This window comes from Haemaphysalis longicornis, unplaced genomic scaffold (assembly GCF_048455015.1).
Source record: "Haemaphysalis longicornis isolate Haplotype H1 unplaced genomic scaffold, Haemaphysalis longicornis Haplotype H1 scaffold_5, whole genome shotgun sequence".
Taxonomy (NCBI): Eukaryota; Metazoa; Arthropoda; class Arachnida; order Ixodida; family Ixodidae; genus Haemaphysalis; species Haemaphysalis longicornis.
Window position 1 is genome coordinate 181,603,503 of NW_027526385.1, and position 13,424 is coordinate 181,616,926.

The 13,424-nt window shown below is 48.4% G+C and overlaps 1 protein-coding gene across 1 annotated transcript; it reads left to right on the forward strand.

The window, feature by feature from the left end:
• Positions 1 to 2,055: 2,055 nt before the first annotated feature.
• Positions 2,056 to 12,599, forward strand: LOC144138856 (sodium/potassium-transporting ATPase subunit beta-like). Its single transcript, XM_077671351.1, has 3 exons — positions 2,056 to 2,428; positions 7,560 to 7,806; positions 9,552 to 12,599. Exons 2-3 carry the CDS (start codon positions 7,685 to 7,687, stop codon positions 10,150 to 10,152), a joined length of 723 nt encoding a protein of 240 aa, XP_077527477.1. The 5' UTR covers positions 2,056 to 2,428; positions 7,560 to 7,684; the 3' UTR covers positions 10,153 to 12,599.
• The last annotated feature ends 825 nt before the right edge of the window (positions 12,600 to 13,424 follow it).

Sequence of the window (13,424 nt, forward strand, 5' to 3'; positions counted from 1 at the left end):
GTGGGCTCCAAAAGTTGGGGCCATAACGTGGCACCAAGTTTTGCAGTTGGGTCACTCCTCCTGTTAACTGTTCGATGATACAAAGCGTATGATATTGTGAAAAAAATGCGCTGTATGTTGGGGCAATTTATGGAAACAAGGAATTGTGTTCAGATTGCCTGGGACTATCAAAAGTTGGTAAACGGGGATACAATATTTCTGTGAAGGCATGCCCATGAAACGTGGTTCCGAAACTTAGGTAGGCCACCCGACATTCAAGTGCGTAGTAATGTTATAAGTAAGTAACGCATGTTAGCAACACAGCTAGCACGGTGCCTTAATGTTGGCTGCAGGGGCGCAGGAGGGTGCTCCGGTGCCAGAACACCCCCCCAAAATTTTGCCGCGACCATATTTCAATCACTCTTTTTTTCCTCACCCGAGACAGTGACCCTTATTTCTGCGTTTAAGTAGTTGTTCAGAGATGTTCTACTATATTTGCGTTCTTTTTAGTGCGTACGAGTGTTTTTGTGAAAAAATAAATGTTTTTTTTTTACGAATCCAGTATGGGAGTGGTGCGTAAACACGTGTTTTTATTTGTACGTTGCAATGAACGAAAGAACTCACCGTTCGGTTTAATTACAACCAAAGAATGACTATGATAATGTTTGGGGGAGGCTCTCTTCCTTTTCTTGTGTGTTTTACCGGTGGCGTACAAAATTCTTTTGTGTTTACATATTAGGTTGTAACATCTAATCTCTAGTGTGCTGCCATTTTGCGCTGTTTCTACAAATAAGTGCACCCCTTAGTACTTATTCTCAACCATTGTTCCGGATAAGAATTGTTTCTGAACAGCATTGTTTCTAAGCAGGATTCTGAAGCATCGTTCATAACTATTGTTCCTACGGGACTGTCTCTTGGAGGCTCACAAAAACGGTTCAACTTAAATTGAGGGCGCCTCTGCCGGCAATGGAACGGAAGATAAAAAGGTGTAACATTAAGGGACAAGAATAGAGCGGAGTAAGTCAGGAAAAAAACGCGTGTAAGAACATATTAGTAAAAATTAAGAAGAAACGGGCTTGGGAAGGGCATGTAATGCAAAGGCAAGATAACCGCTTGTCATTAAGGGTAACAGAGTGGATCCCTAGAGGAGGATACGTGGCAGGGGTGGCAGAAAGTTAGATGGGCAGATGAGGTCAAGAAGTTTGAGGGAATAAATTGGTCTCAGCTAGCACAGGACCAAGGTAATTGGAGATCAATCGGAGATGCCTTTGGCCTGCACTGGGCGTAGATAGGCTGGTGATGATGATGATTAGGTTATATATAACGCGAGGGAACCGGGTTCGATTCCGGCCACGAAAAGCGTTTCTTTTCTTCCACTTCAACCACGATCATTCATCATGATCGTCGGAGAAAGCTGGCTTTCCTGCGGGGGGTATTGGCGTACAGCGGCATCTGTGAGGACACTAAAGCTACGATTGGATAATTTTCAATCAAATAATTATTTTAAAGAACAACTTCAGCAGTTAGTGAGCTCTGCAGCAGCGCTGTGTCGTCGTCTCTACCGCCCTCAAAGATCAGACACGCAGGATGTGACCGCTGCTGTGTAAGCGCAAGGCGACGCTGAGGAAAACCGTCGCGATTAGCGCATATAATCTTGTACAGAGGGAAACCCGAATCCACTTGTGATTAAAGAAACGGACAGCTCTGTTAGCAGTATCCCTGATTTCTCCTTTAAACTCGGTGGTAGAGTCGGAGAGGCCTCGTTGGATGTAAACTCTGGGGGCGCCGCCTATGTCGCCGAACGAGCGCCACATTACAGACCGAGAAGCCCTGTGTACAAGGGCAACGCTAAAATACCGGAGGTGACTTCGCGGTCAGTGTGCGTATGGAGGCGCTACGGGCGTCGCACAGCACCACGGAGCAAGAAAGCTTGCATAACCCACAGGAAAGAGGGATTCGGTGTCTACGTTCTGAAGTGGCTCTCTCCGCTGACGGAGCTGCTGTTGCCGCGTTATCACGGGCCGTCCTCCTCCTCCCGTACCCTCCACTCAACCTGATGCCAGAGAGCTTGCCTCGCGGCCTTCGTTGTCTCGTGTTATTAAATCTATTTGCAGTCTTGTGCGGTGTGTTTGCTTCCTTATTTAGGCGGGCGTGCTCGCGAGTTGAAAACGAGCGAGCCTTTAGCGTGCCTCCATCTCTGAAGTGAGTCTCCGTGCGGACTACGAATTTGCACGCCGATGTCAGCGACCATTTGAACTAATTGCACGCGGGGGATCTCGAAAACAGCTGAGTTCGGTAGGCAGTGAGCCGTCGCTTGCTCGTACGTTTGTGTCCATCGTCCCGCGTAGTCAACTCGGTGTGTGCGTGAGCCAAGGTCTGCATCAAGCAGCGCTAATTGCTTGCGCATCCAGGAGCTACACAGGACAACTTTTCGCGATCTCTTGAAAAGGTGAGCGCGCGCGCGTGGCCATCTATTTGCATTTGCCATCCTTTCGCGGTCCATGTGTAGCGTGGTCCCCTTTGGTTCTCTTAAGCATTGGGTTGAAAGAACCGGGATGAGGCAAGTATTATGCTGGTGTCTGCGATTCACTAATGAACGTGCATGAGTATCAAACGAAGTGTGAAATTGAAGTGGAGGTGGAGTCGAACTTAATGACGTCTTTGGTTCCTGGCGGAAGCATGATGACGCAGCGCCAGAGACAAAAGCTGTGTGGACTTTTCTGGAATTGTCAGCGCTGCATGAGTCTTGTAAACCCTCCACCCTGCTATTTAAATAGCAGGCTGGAGCGAGCAAATTTGCTCTTTTTCTGTAGTAAATATCTGTACATCTCGGACGGGCCTTGATTTCCATTTAGGTCATGTTTTGTGTAGCTGTCTCGATGTTCAGTTTGTACCACCTACGTGTTTATGACTATTTCGCGATATATATATATATATATATATATATATATATATATATATATATATATATATATATATATATATATATATATATATATATATATATATATATATATATATATATATATATATATATATACGGTGCCTGACACTCGCTTCCCTCAACTTTTTGCTCCACTCATCTCACTTTGTTCCAACTCTTCCGAAGTAGCAATCTACTCATGTGAAAAATAGCGCAGATGATCTGAGGAAGCATGAAAACGGAAGCCACAGAGCACAGGCTCGGACGAAGAACTGCGCACGCGTCATTGCGGCGGGCATATGCTGGAAAAATGCGAGGAACGAATAAACAGAACGCATTTTAGGAAAGGTTATGGGTCGACAGCGACAACGCACCATTCGCCACAGGCCTCTACGAGTCATCTAGTTCTGGCAAAAATTCAATCTCTTTTTTTAAGAAGCGGAACTAATAGCTCGCTAAATCACCCATCTAGTTTCTCCATTTCGAATGTTCCAAAATTTCACCCTTTGTCTGTCGAGGCAACCGCATGAAGATTAGGCATGCAAGAGTGTAGCGCAGCCGCAGGAAGCGCAATGCGTCGAAAAAATGCTACTGCCGACTTCCCGACATTGACCGCGTGCTCCGTAAAGCTACCGACGAAACAGCCGTGTCATGGTCTATGTACGTAAAAAAAAAAAAAAAAAAAAAAACGGCGTGTCACGCAGTTTGGTAGTCGAGACGAGAAATGTCGTCATTATTTAAAGTTGCGGCAACAGTTGCGGCAACAGTCTGAACCCGACCTAAGGTGGTCATTTAGGCAGTGACTGGTCTGTCCGATGCGGGAGCGGCCGCACAACAACGGGATTTCATAGACGACGTTTTCAACACACACAGTCAACATAGCATGTCAGAAGCCCTTTGGCGCATGCGGGTGCCTTCATATTTTCGGAGTTTACAAGCTTGTATATCCGACTCAGTTTTCTGGGTGACAAAAACACAAGTGGTACGCCCACATTACAAAGAATGTTCCCGTGCTTTGTTCTTTCCTTGGAATTCTGATGAGACGCTTGCGCAGCAACGTTCTCTAGTCGTTTCGGTATTCCCTCACTAGAATATATTTCATTGAGAAGCAGAAAGATTCTTTCTTCGAGCGGCGACGGCCGGTAATCATGGGCGTTTGAGTGGTAGGCCCAAAAATACCCGCCTGATACCGGTGGCTACACAGACTTCGAGTATTCGCAACAACGACGGATAGCGGAGGCGATATTTCACTCGAGAAGGAAGCTGATAAAAAATAAGAAAAAGGCCGCCGAGATAAACAACATTTTCTGAAGTAGTACGACCGCTGGCGGTCTTCCATGCGAGTCCCCACATGATTTGAGGGCGGCGAAAAGTGATCGTCGCGGCCTCCGGAGTCTGCATGAAGGGCACTAATATGATCGTCGATGTAAATAGCAAACCAGTAATTAAAAAAAGATGCGCGCCGATCCACCGTGGGAAGGTGGTTGGCAAGCGAAGCTGTATAAACGACTCCCACAGCGATTATCCATGCCACGTAACTTTAATTCCTACACGTAGCTCTACAAAGAGTGAAACGAGAGACAAGTGAATTGCAGTTAACCACGCTCTTTATTACTTCATAGAGATATTCTTTGCTAAGGTTGTATCAGTGCATGATCCATGAACGGTGATTGGTTGAGTTGTACTGGTGAAGCACACGAGTGAACACTTTTTTAAAATAAAAGTAAAGGAAGCTCAAACCCTGTGTTAGACGATCTCACTTCTCCCCCGTCTCTGCCGCCGCCCACGGAGGCGACGAGATCGGCGGCAGAGACGCAGGACATCTGAGATGCCATGCATTGGTGTGATCTTCCTTTTTTTTACAAACTTCTAGCGATTGCGCAACACGCGCCCACAGCCGTTACACGTGCGGTGGGCGGAGCGCACAGCGGTGCGAGAGCTCGCGTGACGCTATAACGTGGAAATCAGCGAGAACGCAGTGGGTAAACCCGCAGATGCACTCGGTAAGTGCACTGTGAGTAGCGGGAAATATAAACAGGGTAAGCAGGGATTGAAACGGAATATGAACCAGTACTGATCACTCAGGAGGGCACAATAATGAAAATATCTGAGGTTAGTTGGCAGATATAATCGCGAAACGGGGTGCACGAGATCACATATTACTGATAATGAGCGATAAGCACGACATAAGAGCAATAGTGTAAAAGTACGTTAAAGTAGGAAGTACAAATTATAAAGGGAGTATAAGTGGAGGAGTGGGAAGTTGCGGAAGTCCAACAAATTTCCGTAAAAAGCGACTTGCAACCACAATCAAGATAGCTCAGGTAGGGATATCAGTAACAGAAACAGAGTGAAGCCACAACCAAGATAGTTCAGGTTGGAACATCAGTAACAGCAAGGACTAATATAAAGTAAAGGGGGGGAAAACACGGGGAAGGGGTGTTGGGAGAAGTAATCAGTTTCTGAGTTTTACAGAAGGTCTACCAGGGCACAAGGGTCAGCAGGACAGGAGAAGATGAAGATCGGATTACGCCAGAGAACGAAGACGGAAGATAAAGATGGAAGATCAAGAGGAGTCAATATTGAGCATGAGATTTTACTAGCGTTGAAGCACTTAAACTACATATATGTTTGCATATCAAGATCACATTTATGAAGAACGACATGCTGAGTCATAGCTGAGCTTTCACATATTCGTTAAAAAGATACCGCTGATTGACTCCCCTCCCTTGGCTTGGTTTCGCGTGATAGATCTCTTCTTTCTTCTTTCTTTCTTCTTTTCCTGTCTCTTAAAAAAATTACACCATCTTCCCACGTGGGAACCGTGGGGAGATGCAAAGAATCTCGATTTTGCACGGCTTTGCGTCTCCTCAGGGTTCCCACGTGGGAAGATGGTGTAATTTTTTTTTTTGCTTTTAGCCTCCATGAGAAAAGCGGCCGCCGCGGCGGGGAATCGAACCCGCGACCGCGTGCTCAGCAGCGCAACGCCTTAGCCACTGAGCCACCGCGGCGGGTCACTGCCAGAATCGTTGGCGTCCATTGTCAGCTCATCGGACGGCGCAGACCGAAGCAGCAACTGAAGGGAGCAGCGTAGCGGACCTGGTTTATCTGAAGTGGCGAGGAGGAGGGGAGAGGAGGAACAGCGCGCACAGCTGTTGGGGAGAGGAGAGAGTGACGTTATCACAGCTGGCGTGGAGAGGAGGAGAGGTGCGGACGGACGCCGGAAGAGATTGATTGATTGATTGTAGGGTTTAACGCGCCGACGCAGCGCAGGCAATGAGGCGCGCCGTAGTGGAGGGCTCCGGATTAATTTTGACCTCCTGGGGTCTTATCTCGTACACATCTCGTACACACGGGCGTTTTTGCTTTTCGCCTCCATCAGAACCGAGCAAGAGATGCTTTGCATCTAAAACTCTCTTTGACTTCACTGCAGTTTGTTTATTTTTAATTGGCGTCACCCGTGATACGTATGTGGTACGAGTTGGGCTTTTATTTTACTTTATAGCCCTTTAGTTTGTCTGTCTGTCTGTCTCCCCCGTGTCCGCGTGTGCTCGTAGCTCAATCGGTAAGACAACGAGCTCGGGCGCTCCGCTCGTTCCAGGTTTGATTCCTGGCGGTGTCAGTAACATCATTTTATTGTTCGCGGGAGTTTTCTTTTGATACCAACGGTCGCGACAGAACCCTTGGGGGTAGAGGTAGTAAGCTTCGCTTTAAAACACATTTCATTTCGTGTGGGTTTGGAACGCGCATCTTCAGAGCAGGAGTCAAGTGCCCATTCATTGCGCTAACTCGGCACCCCGCCATAGGGGGAAGGCGAATCACGCTGGTGCATACTGCCTGACAGGCGAACGCAACAGGTGCGCGCCAGCGAGGGAGAGCTCTGATTTTAAAGGAGCTGTCGCCTGAACTGCTATCAGTACGGCGGTCGAAGTATTTCGCGTCATAAGATAGAAGAAACGAAAATAGAGAGAGGCTCGAAAGCTATGAAGCTGTAAAATCTGTTTATCCTTCGCCTAGGAACGCTATTAACAGACGGGTGGTAGCAGGCTAAAAAAATGGCCGCCATCCTGCCCTGCGAAAGTGAATGCTCAGTGAAGCTGTTGTAAACCGTTAAACATGCTGAAGGGGCAGAGCACGAAATGTTCCTCGTCGTCTCGGCGGGCCTGTCGCTTGCACTCGGCTTCTCTGGCGGCAAATGCTGGGTCCTGCCGAGCCTGACGCATGCGCTCGCCTTCGAATGTAGTCGACACCCCTTTTCGAGAGCAGCTGCAAAGCTAATATATATCGGGAACGTATGGGGGAGGGGGGGTTCCTACTGTTCCCCGGCACCCCTTATCATCCAACGTGCGGTTTCGATGATTGTTTTGTGCGTTCTTTGCACGAATACTGAGCATTATGTTGCACACCCAATATGCCTGATGCATGGGCTCGGCGTTTTGGGCGAGAACTGGGGCGTCCTGGCTGGATTTGTTGTTTACGACACGAAATTTTCCCACCAACGAGAGGCTAACCGCTTCGCTGTGAAAGATTGAAAACAGTTGCAGGTATCACCTTAGTTATTGCATCTGGTTTCCAACTAACAAGTCATTAAATTTTTGCATGTACCGTGCTCATCTAATGGCTCGACTGCGTGGTCGGTGTCGTTTCGCATTAACAGGTTCCCTTGCAAACCAAATCCTCAACTGCGACACCAGCTGTGGGCCGGAGTGTGTTGCTGCTGGCAAAAGCTGGTGGTTCTCCAAGCCCGTTGTTAAGTGGGCGATCGTTCTGCTGGTGCTGATCATGCTGTTGGTGGTCATGCTTGAGGCCATGTTGCTTGCCAACGGAAGGCCGAGTAACGGGACCAACAGATCCTCTGTGCTAGCCCTATTCCCGAGGACCCAGCCAGGTCAGGACCTGATATGGTGAGTGGCATTTTGTGGTACCGCAAAATTTGTGGCATTCAACTCACTCAGACCTTCAGTCATTCGAGGTCTAAAACATACTGAGTAACGCAAAAAAACTGCATACGACAAAAAGGACATTAAACGCTTGTCCTTGTCTTCTTTCTTGTGTCGTTTTTTTGCGGTACTCAGTATGGTCTTATACCGTAACCGAAAGGTTCTGCAAGAAGTTCTCCTGGAGTCATTCCAGGACTCACTGGCATGACGGTCGGATGGCAGCGTGGACAATCGTCCGGGTTGAATTGGATTTGTGCGATCCCAAACTTCACCTCCTTCACTTAGTCAACTGTGATGTTGATGAAAACACAGAAGTAGTTTATGCCGGCGGGTAAAACACAGCAGTCGAGAGAACCTAGGTGTTCCTCAAGCATTTCTAAACACGGTGAGCGTCACTGGTCGTAATAATGCACAGGTAATTATACGCCTATTCTTGTAAATGCACTCTTCACAAAGCGATGCGTGGCTGACGCACTGTCTCGCCTATAGGAGGGTCGGGTCATCATTGCACTGCTATTTTGCTTGATGAAGTATTACTCACCCTTGTGAAGAGGGCATTCGAATACTGAAACACGGGTGGAACAACGGCGTGTCGTTCTAGTCTGTTCACCAATGAACCGGCACTGTTTCTATTAAGGGTGCTTCAGCCTGAGTTAACCACGCACGTGAGTTAGTGTGGAACGTTTCGCACTGGAGATTTGCGGATGACATCGTTTTATAGTGCGATTGTGAAGAAGATAAGATCAAGCAAATAATTATTCAAGACCTGCATTAGAAGAGGTTGGTTGTTAGTTTATAGATAAACTGGGGTGCACAAACGGGGGGCCAGAAAGGGGTGCGTGAACAGCTCGTGAAATGATGACACCAAACGTACTACACACGTTTGAAGTACACTTTATCTTGTGAAGATGTGTGTTTTTACGACAGTGATACTTCGTTTACGGTCCCTCAAACGGCTATACTTTTTGGGCTAAATGAGCTCAGCCCCTGCCCTACCTACCGTATCTAAAACTGCAGCGTACCGGAGTTGCAAATAAGAATAATAGTATTGAACCACGTGGTGGTGACGCAGCTCTGTACATGGGAGGGGAAATCCTAGAAGATCAGCTAAATATGATAATGTTGGATAAGCTGAACCTGCTGTTCCTAAGCCCAGTAGGTGAGCCACGCGCACAATATCTCTTTACTTGAGTGCTTTTGAATGCAAACTCGAAGTGCTAAGAAGTTGGTTCACTGTGCCAAAAAAGAATGCTTTTCTAGGAGGATACGCTCCGGCCTTAAAGGGGGGAGGTTTGACTAAGCGGAGCTTGATGTAAAACCTTAGTCGAATAAAATATACTCTGAAAGGAGGATTAGACGGGTATAAGGCGAGAAAGCCACCACCATACGTTAGGAGAGGAAATCGCGTTGGATTTCGTTTAGCTCCAATCAAAAGATAGCAATATAGGAATTTGGTAGGTCATGCGCTGCTAAGAAAACCACAGGTTGATATCCAACATAACAATTACACGAAGGAGCGTAATAAAAAAGGTTAGAAAAGGTAATAATGAGTGGTTAGAATGCAAAGGGAGATGACTTCGCCTTGCAGTTGACAACAGTCGCGGATAAGCAAAGACCGGGTTTTGTATTGTATACGAGTAGATTTTTGTAGGCCGCTGTTCGTAGCTATGACACTGTCATGTTATTTCATACTTCACCTTCAACCGCAGGTTTCGCAACGGTGCTTACCCAAAAGAGGCACCACGATGGGAAAATCTTACCGATCAGCTAAAACCACTCGTTGAAGGCTACCAGACTGGGCGAGTTCAAGGCAGCGAAGACATTATTGTATGTGGCGACCGACGACCCGAGCAAGGAAGGGTGTGCTTCTTCGACGTCAGAGCGATCGCGCCCGAGTGCACGGCGGATCAGGACTTCGGATACCCGAGAGGCAGTCCGTGCGTGTTCATCCAGTTCGCCAACGTGACGGGTTGGGACCCTGAGCCGCTAACGGAGCAAGAGGCCTCCCAGGTGCTACCGGAAGGGTCGCAGCCACTGGTAAAACCCAGTCTGCTGCCCCTTCACTGCGACGGAGACACGCCAGCGGACCGCGAGAACATCGGCGACTTGGTGTACTCGCCGTACCAGGGGTTTCGCACCGAGTTCTTTCCTTACACCGGGCACCCAGACTACATGCCGCCGCTGGTCGCCGTCCAGTTCCGGAGACCTCAGAGAGGCGTCGTCATTGGCGTCCGCTGCCGTCTGTTGGCACGGAACCCGCCGCCAGGGAACGCGTCTACCGAAATCTCGTTCTTCTTGTTCGTAGAGTGAAAAGAGAGACAATACGGGTTCTAGATAGCGTGCTGCTGCATTTACGACTTCGTATTTTGAAACAAAATATGCGAAATCGCAACGCCATTAGTTTTCAAAGAAACCCCTGACTGCCGAGTAGTGAATGACCGGGAACCTTGAATATGAGTTACGGCCCACCTACGGGTCGTCGCTGTTATATCTAAAGCCATGAACACTTCAGAATGCAGTAGGTCCAAAGCTACCGAGATTTTCAGGCATATATATGTGAATGCGGGTTGTCGAATGTAAATAAAGCGGTGCGACCAACTAAACGATTTGGTCGGGACATCAGGCAAGGAGATAAAAAAGTGGCTGTGGGTTTGCTGCGCTAGGCCTGATTATGCGAGAAGCAGAAGCCGTCGTGTTCATTCAAATAACTTCGGCACAGAACGAGTTTCCTCGCTCCCTCCTTCCATCGCACAGCGGATGAACTAAAGCACGGTCCTGGCTATAACGAGAAACGGCAAGTCGGGAGAGAGGGTGGTGCCATCTCCCTTTCAAAATATTTCTGAGGCACGTGATTAGTCACGTGGGCACAGGTGGCGAGGCGGTGGTCGGTGCAACGGCGGTGGTGGCGCGCTGCTGTAGGGGCGGTGAGTCGCGTGGTATGGCTTCTTCACTTCAAGGTCAAACTGCCAGGACGGCGAAACTCACCCGACTAGGTCAGTAGTGCTTCCGCTTTAAAATCTTTGTGTACTGGTGGTAAAAATAAAGCATTATAAGTGCCTTCGCGTTTGGGTACGTCACCTGTACGTATTTGACAGAAACTTAGAATTCGTTTCAGATACCCCGCCAGCTTCGCTAATACTATCGGGGGGCTATGACTGGTTTGACCCGTTTAGACAGAGCTATGTTTGACTACAGTGACAGGTACCTTTGAAGGACACCGGCAATGGTGCATATAACCACGTCATCGGTAACAGCAACGGGACGAGAAAAGTGGTATTGCTCGTCGCCTAGCCCATCATAGCCTGCATTAATATTACCCGAGTCGTATTCCCCGTCGTATTGTCCCTTCCAAATACACAGTTAAAGGTACTTTATTGGTCAATACTCAGCCAAAGATCCTTTGTTGGTGTAGGCGATGTTGACACCGGCTTCTCCCAGCATTGCATTGCCGTTGCTGGATCCACTTTGATGAGCCCCAATCAGTGGGGTCCGATGTGCATGTTCGATTCTGCCCAAGTCGCACATTCTTATTACGGACTCCAAAGGTGCAGTTCTTTATGCAAATTTCTTGTATCATGTGGTCGATTAGGTAAACCTGGCACCTTCCCTGGCCTTGCACTTCTTTATGACAAAATGACTATTCTGTTTTTTTGTTTTTCCTCTTTGGTGTACGGGAGCTGCGGTGTGGGTTCATTGTGTTCGCGTGCACGTCCTCTCTGCTTTCACCTACGTTCTCAGAGAAAACAAGAAGACCCACGATGTACCCCGACCAACAAGAGGCTGACAGCTTTCTGCAAGTCATTTTCTGGATGTCAACATGAAACTGTCCTTCGTTTGTGTAAAGAAAGTTAGACAGAGGAAACATTGCAATGAGGTCGAAAGTATGAGTACAACCTTCGTCCGGGATTCCATGTGTTGCCCTAGCCGTCTACGCCCGGGTCACCAGAAGGGCCCTATCCTCCCGTCGACAGGTGGCCAGCGGTATCTTCAACCCTTCCCCCATCCTTCGTTATCCCTGTAGAATCATCATTCTGGAGACAAATCCCAGCGCACTCCCTTCTCACTCGATCCATCCTCACCCACGTATAGCCAGACCTCTTTCCCACCCACGCTTGCCCACACTGCGAGGACTACGAGGATACCCCCACGCCATCTGGCACTGCCACGCCCAGCTTCCTCTTTCCCTACCAAACCCCTCGATTCCTGGCTGTCTGCTCTCGAGCACTCACACGCCCAGTCCTAGTGCGCCCTGGTCGTCTAAGTTTGGGCCCATAGAGCGGCTCTTGCCTAGACCTAGCCAAGAATTAGACGTCCTCCGCCCCCCCCCCCCCCTATGTCTTTCTCTGCTATAGCTCAGGGGAGAAACGGGGGCAAATGTGCGGTAGAACTGAGTTGCGTAGGGTTTCCCGGAGTTTATGTTGTAGGCGACTTAACTGCTGGGAAATTTTGCATAGAGCAGTGTAATGTGCGGGAAAAAATAGATGCATTATGAGTGAGTACGATCGTGCCAGAGGTGGCTAACTCCTTCCGAGTACACCAGGAGGTATGCCAAGTTGGTTCATTTAACTAGCCCTTCTGATAATACAGTCGCGACTCATTGAAAGTACATTTTTAGGGAAGCTCATCTGGCTTTCACCAGTCGAAAGTTTCTGATGTCCGTTTATCTAGACAGTTGTTCGTTGAACTTTTATTTTCACGCCAACCGACAGCACATGTATATGTCTGTTCTTTGGAATAAAGAACCATCTTAGAGTCAGCGCCCGTCCCGTGCACCTCTCCACTCGTCACCATTGTGCGCTGTTCAACGCCAAGATGAATCAATGAGAAGTCAGCAAACGCTGAAATCCGCACACGGCTGTGCGATGGTCCCAGATGCTTTGAAAGTTTTAAGTGATGTGACCACCTTAGCGCTACAAAACTAAAAAAAAAAAAAAAAACAGCCTTCTCCTCGAATACCGCTCTTACAGATGGCAGGTCACTTTGCCGGCAGTGTCCGGGTCGCGCCGCGACGGACATTGCACAAAATGAAAGGCTGAAGAATCCGGTTTGTTTGTAACCCCCTCTACCCTCCAATTGAGCTGGCATAGCCCGCCAATATGAGCGGTCGTCATATGCCATTATTTTCCGCAAGCTCCTTATAATATCATGCTGGCTTAGAGGGAGGGGCGTGTCGTCGTGCTTCGTTGTATGGTGTTTTTGTACTGATCAGAGATCTTGCGCGATGTCCTTGCGTGTTTCTTGAGTGGGATGAGCGCGCGTGTGACAGACGAGTTATCCTTACGCGCTTCGCTCTCCGAAATGAGTCTGTGTGTACTAGGGTTTGACGTACCCAAGTGCGGACTCAGTGCGATCCGAATGCGAGAAGGATGCACGGAGTAGCTGGGGAGAAAAGGCAGTCTGGCTCGAAAGTTTTGTTCTGCGTCACGGAAGCCACCCGCGGGGTCCAGTAAAGGCTATGCGTCAAAGAATACTTATTGCTTGTGCGTCGAGAAAACAACAAGGATAAGCTCTCAGTGATCTCTTCAAAAGGTGAGCGTTTTCACTTCCCACTATCTTCGCCTTCACCGCACCGTGAGACTCAG

Excerpts from the sequence above, each read along its gene's own strand:
- LOC144138856 (XM_077671351.1), top strand. The coding sequence starts at position 7,685 with ATGCTGTTGGTGGTCATGCTTGAGGCCATGTTGCTTGCCAACGGAAGG. Across the intron at positions 7,807-9,551 it reads CCAGGTCAGGACCTGATATG|GTTTCGCAACGGTGCTTACC; the intron begins GTGAGTGGCATT and ends CTTCAACCGCAG.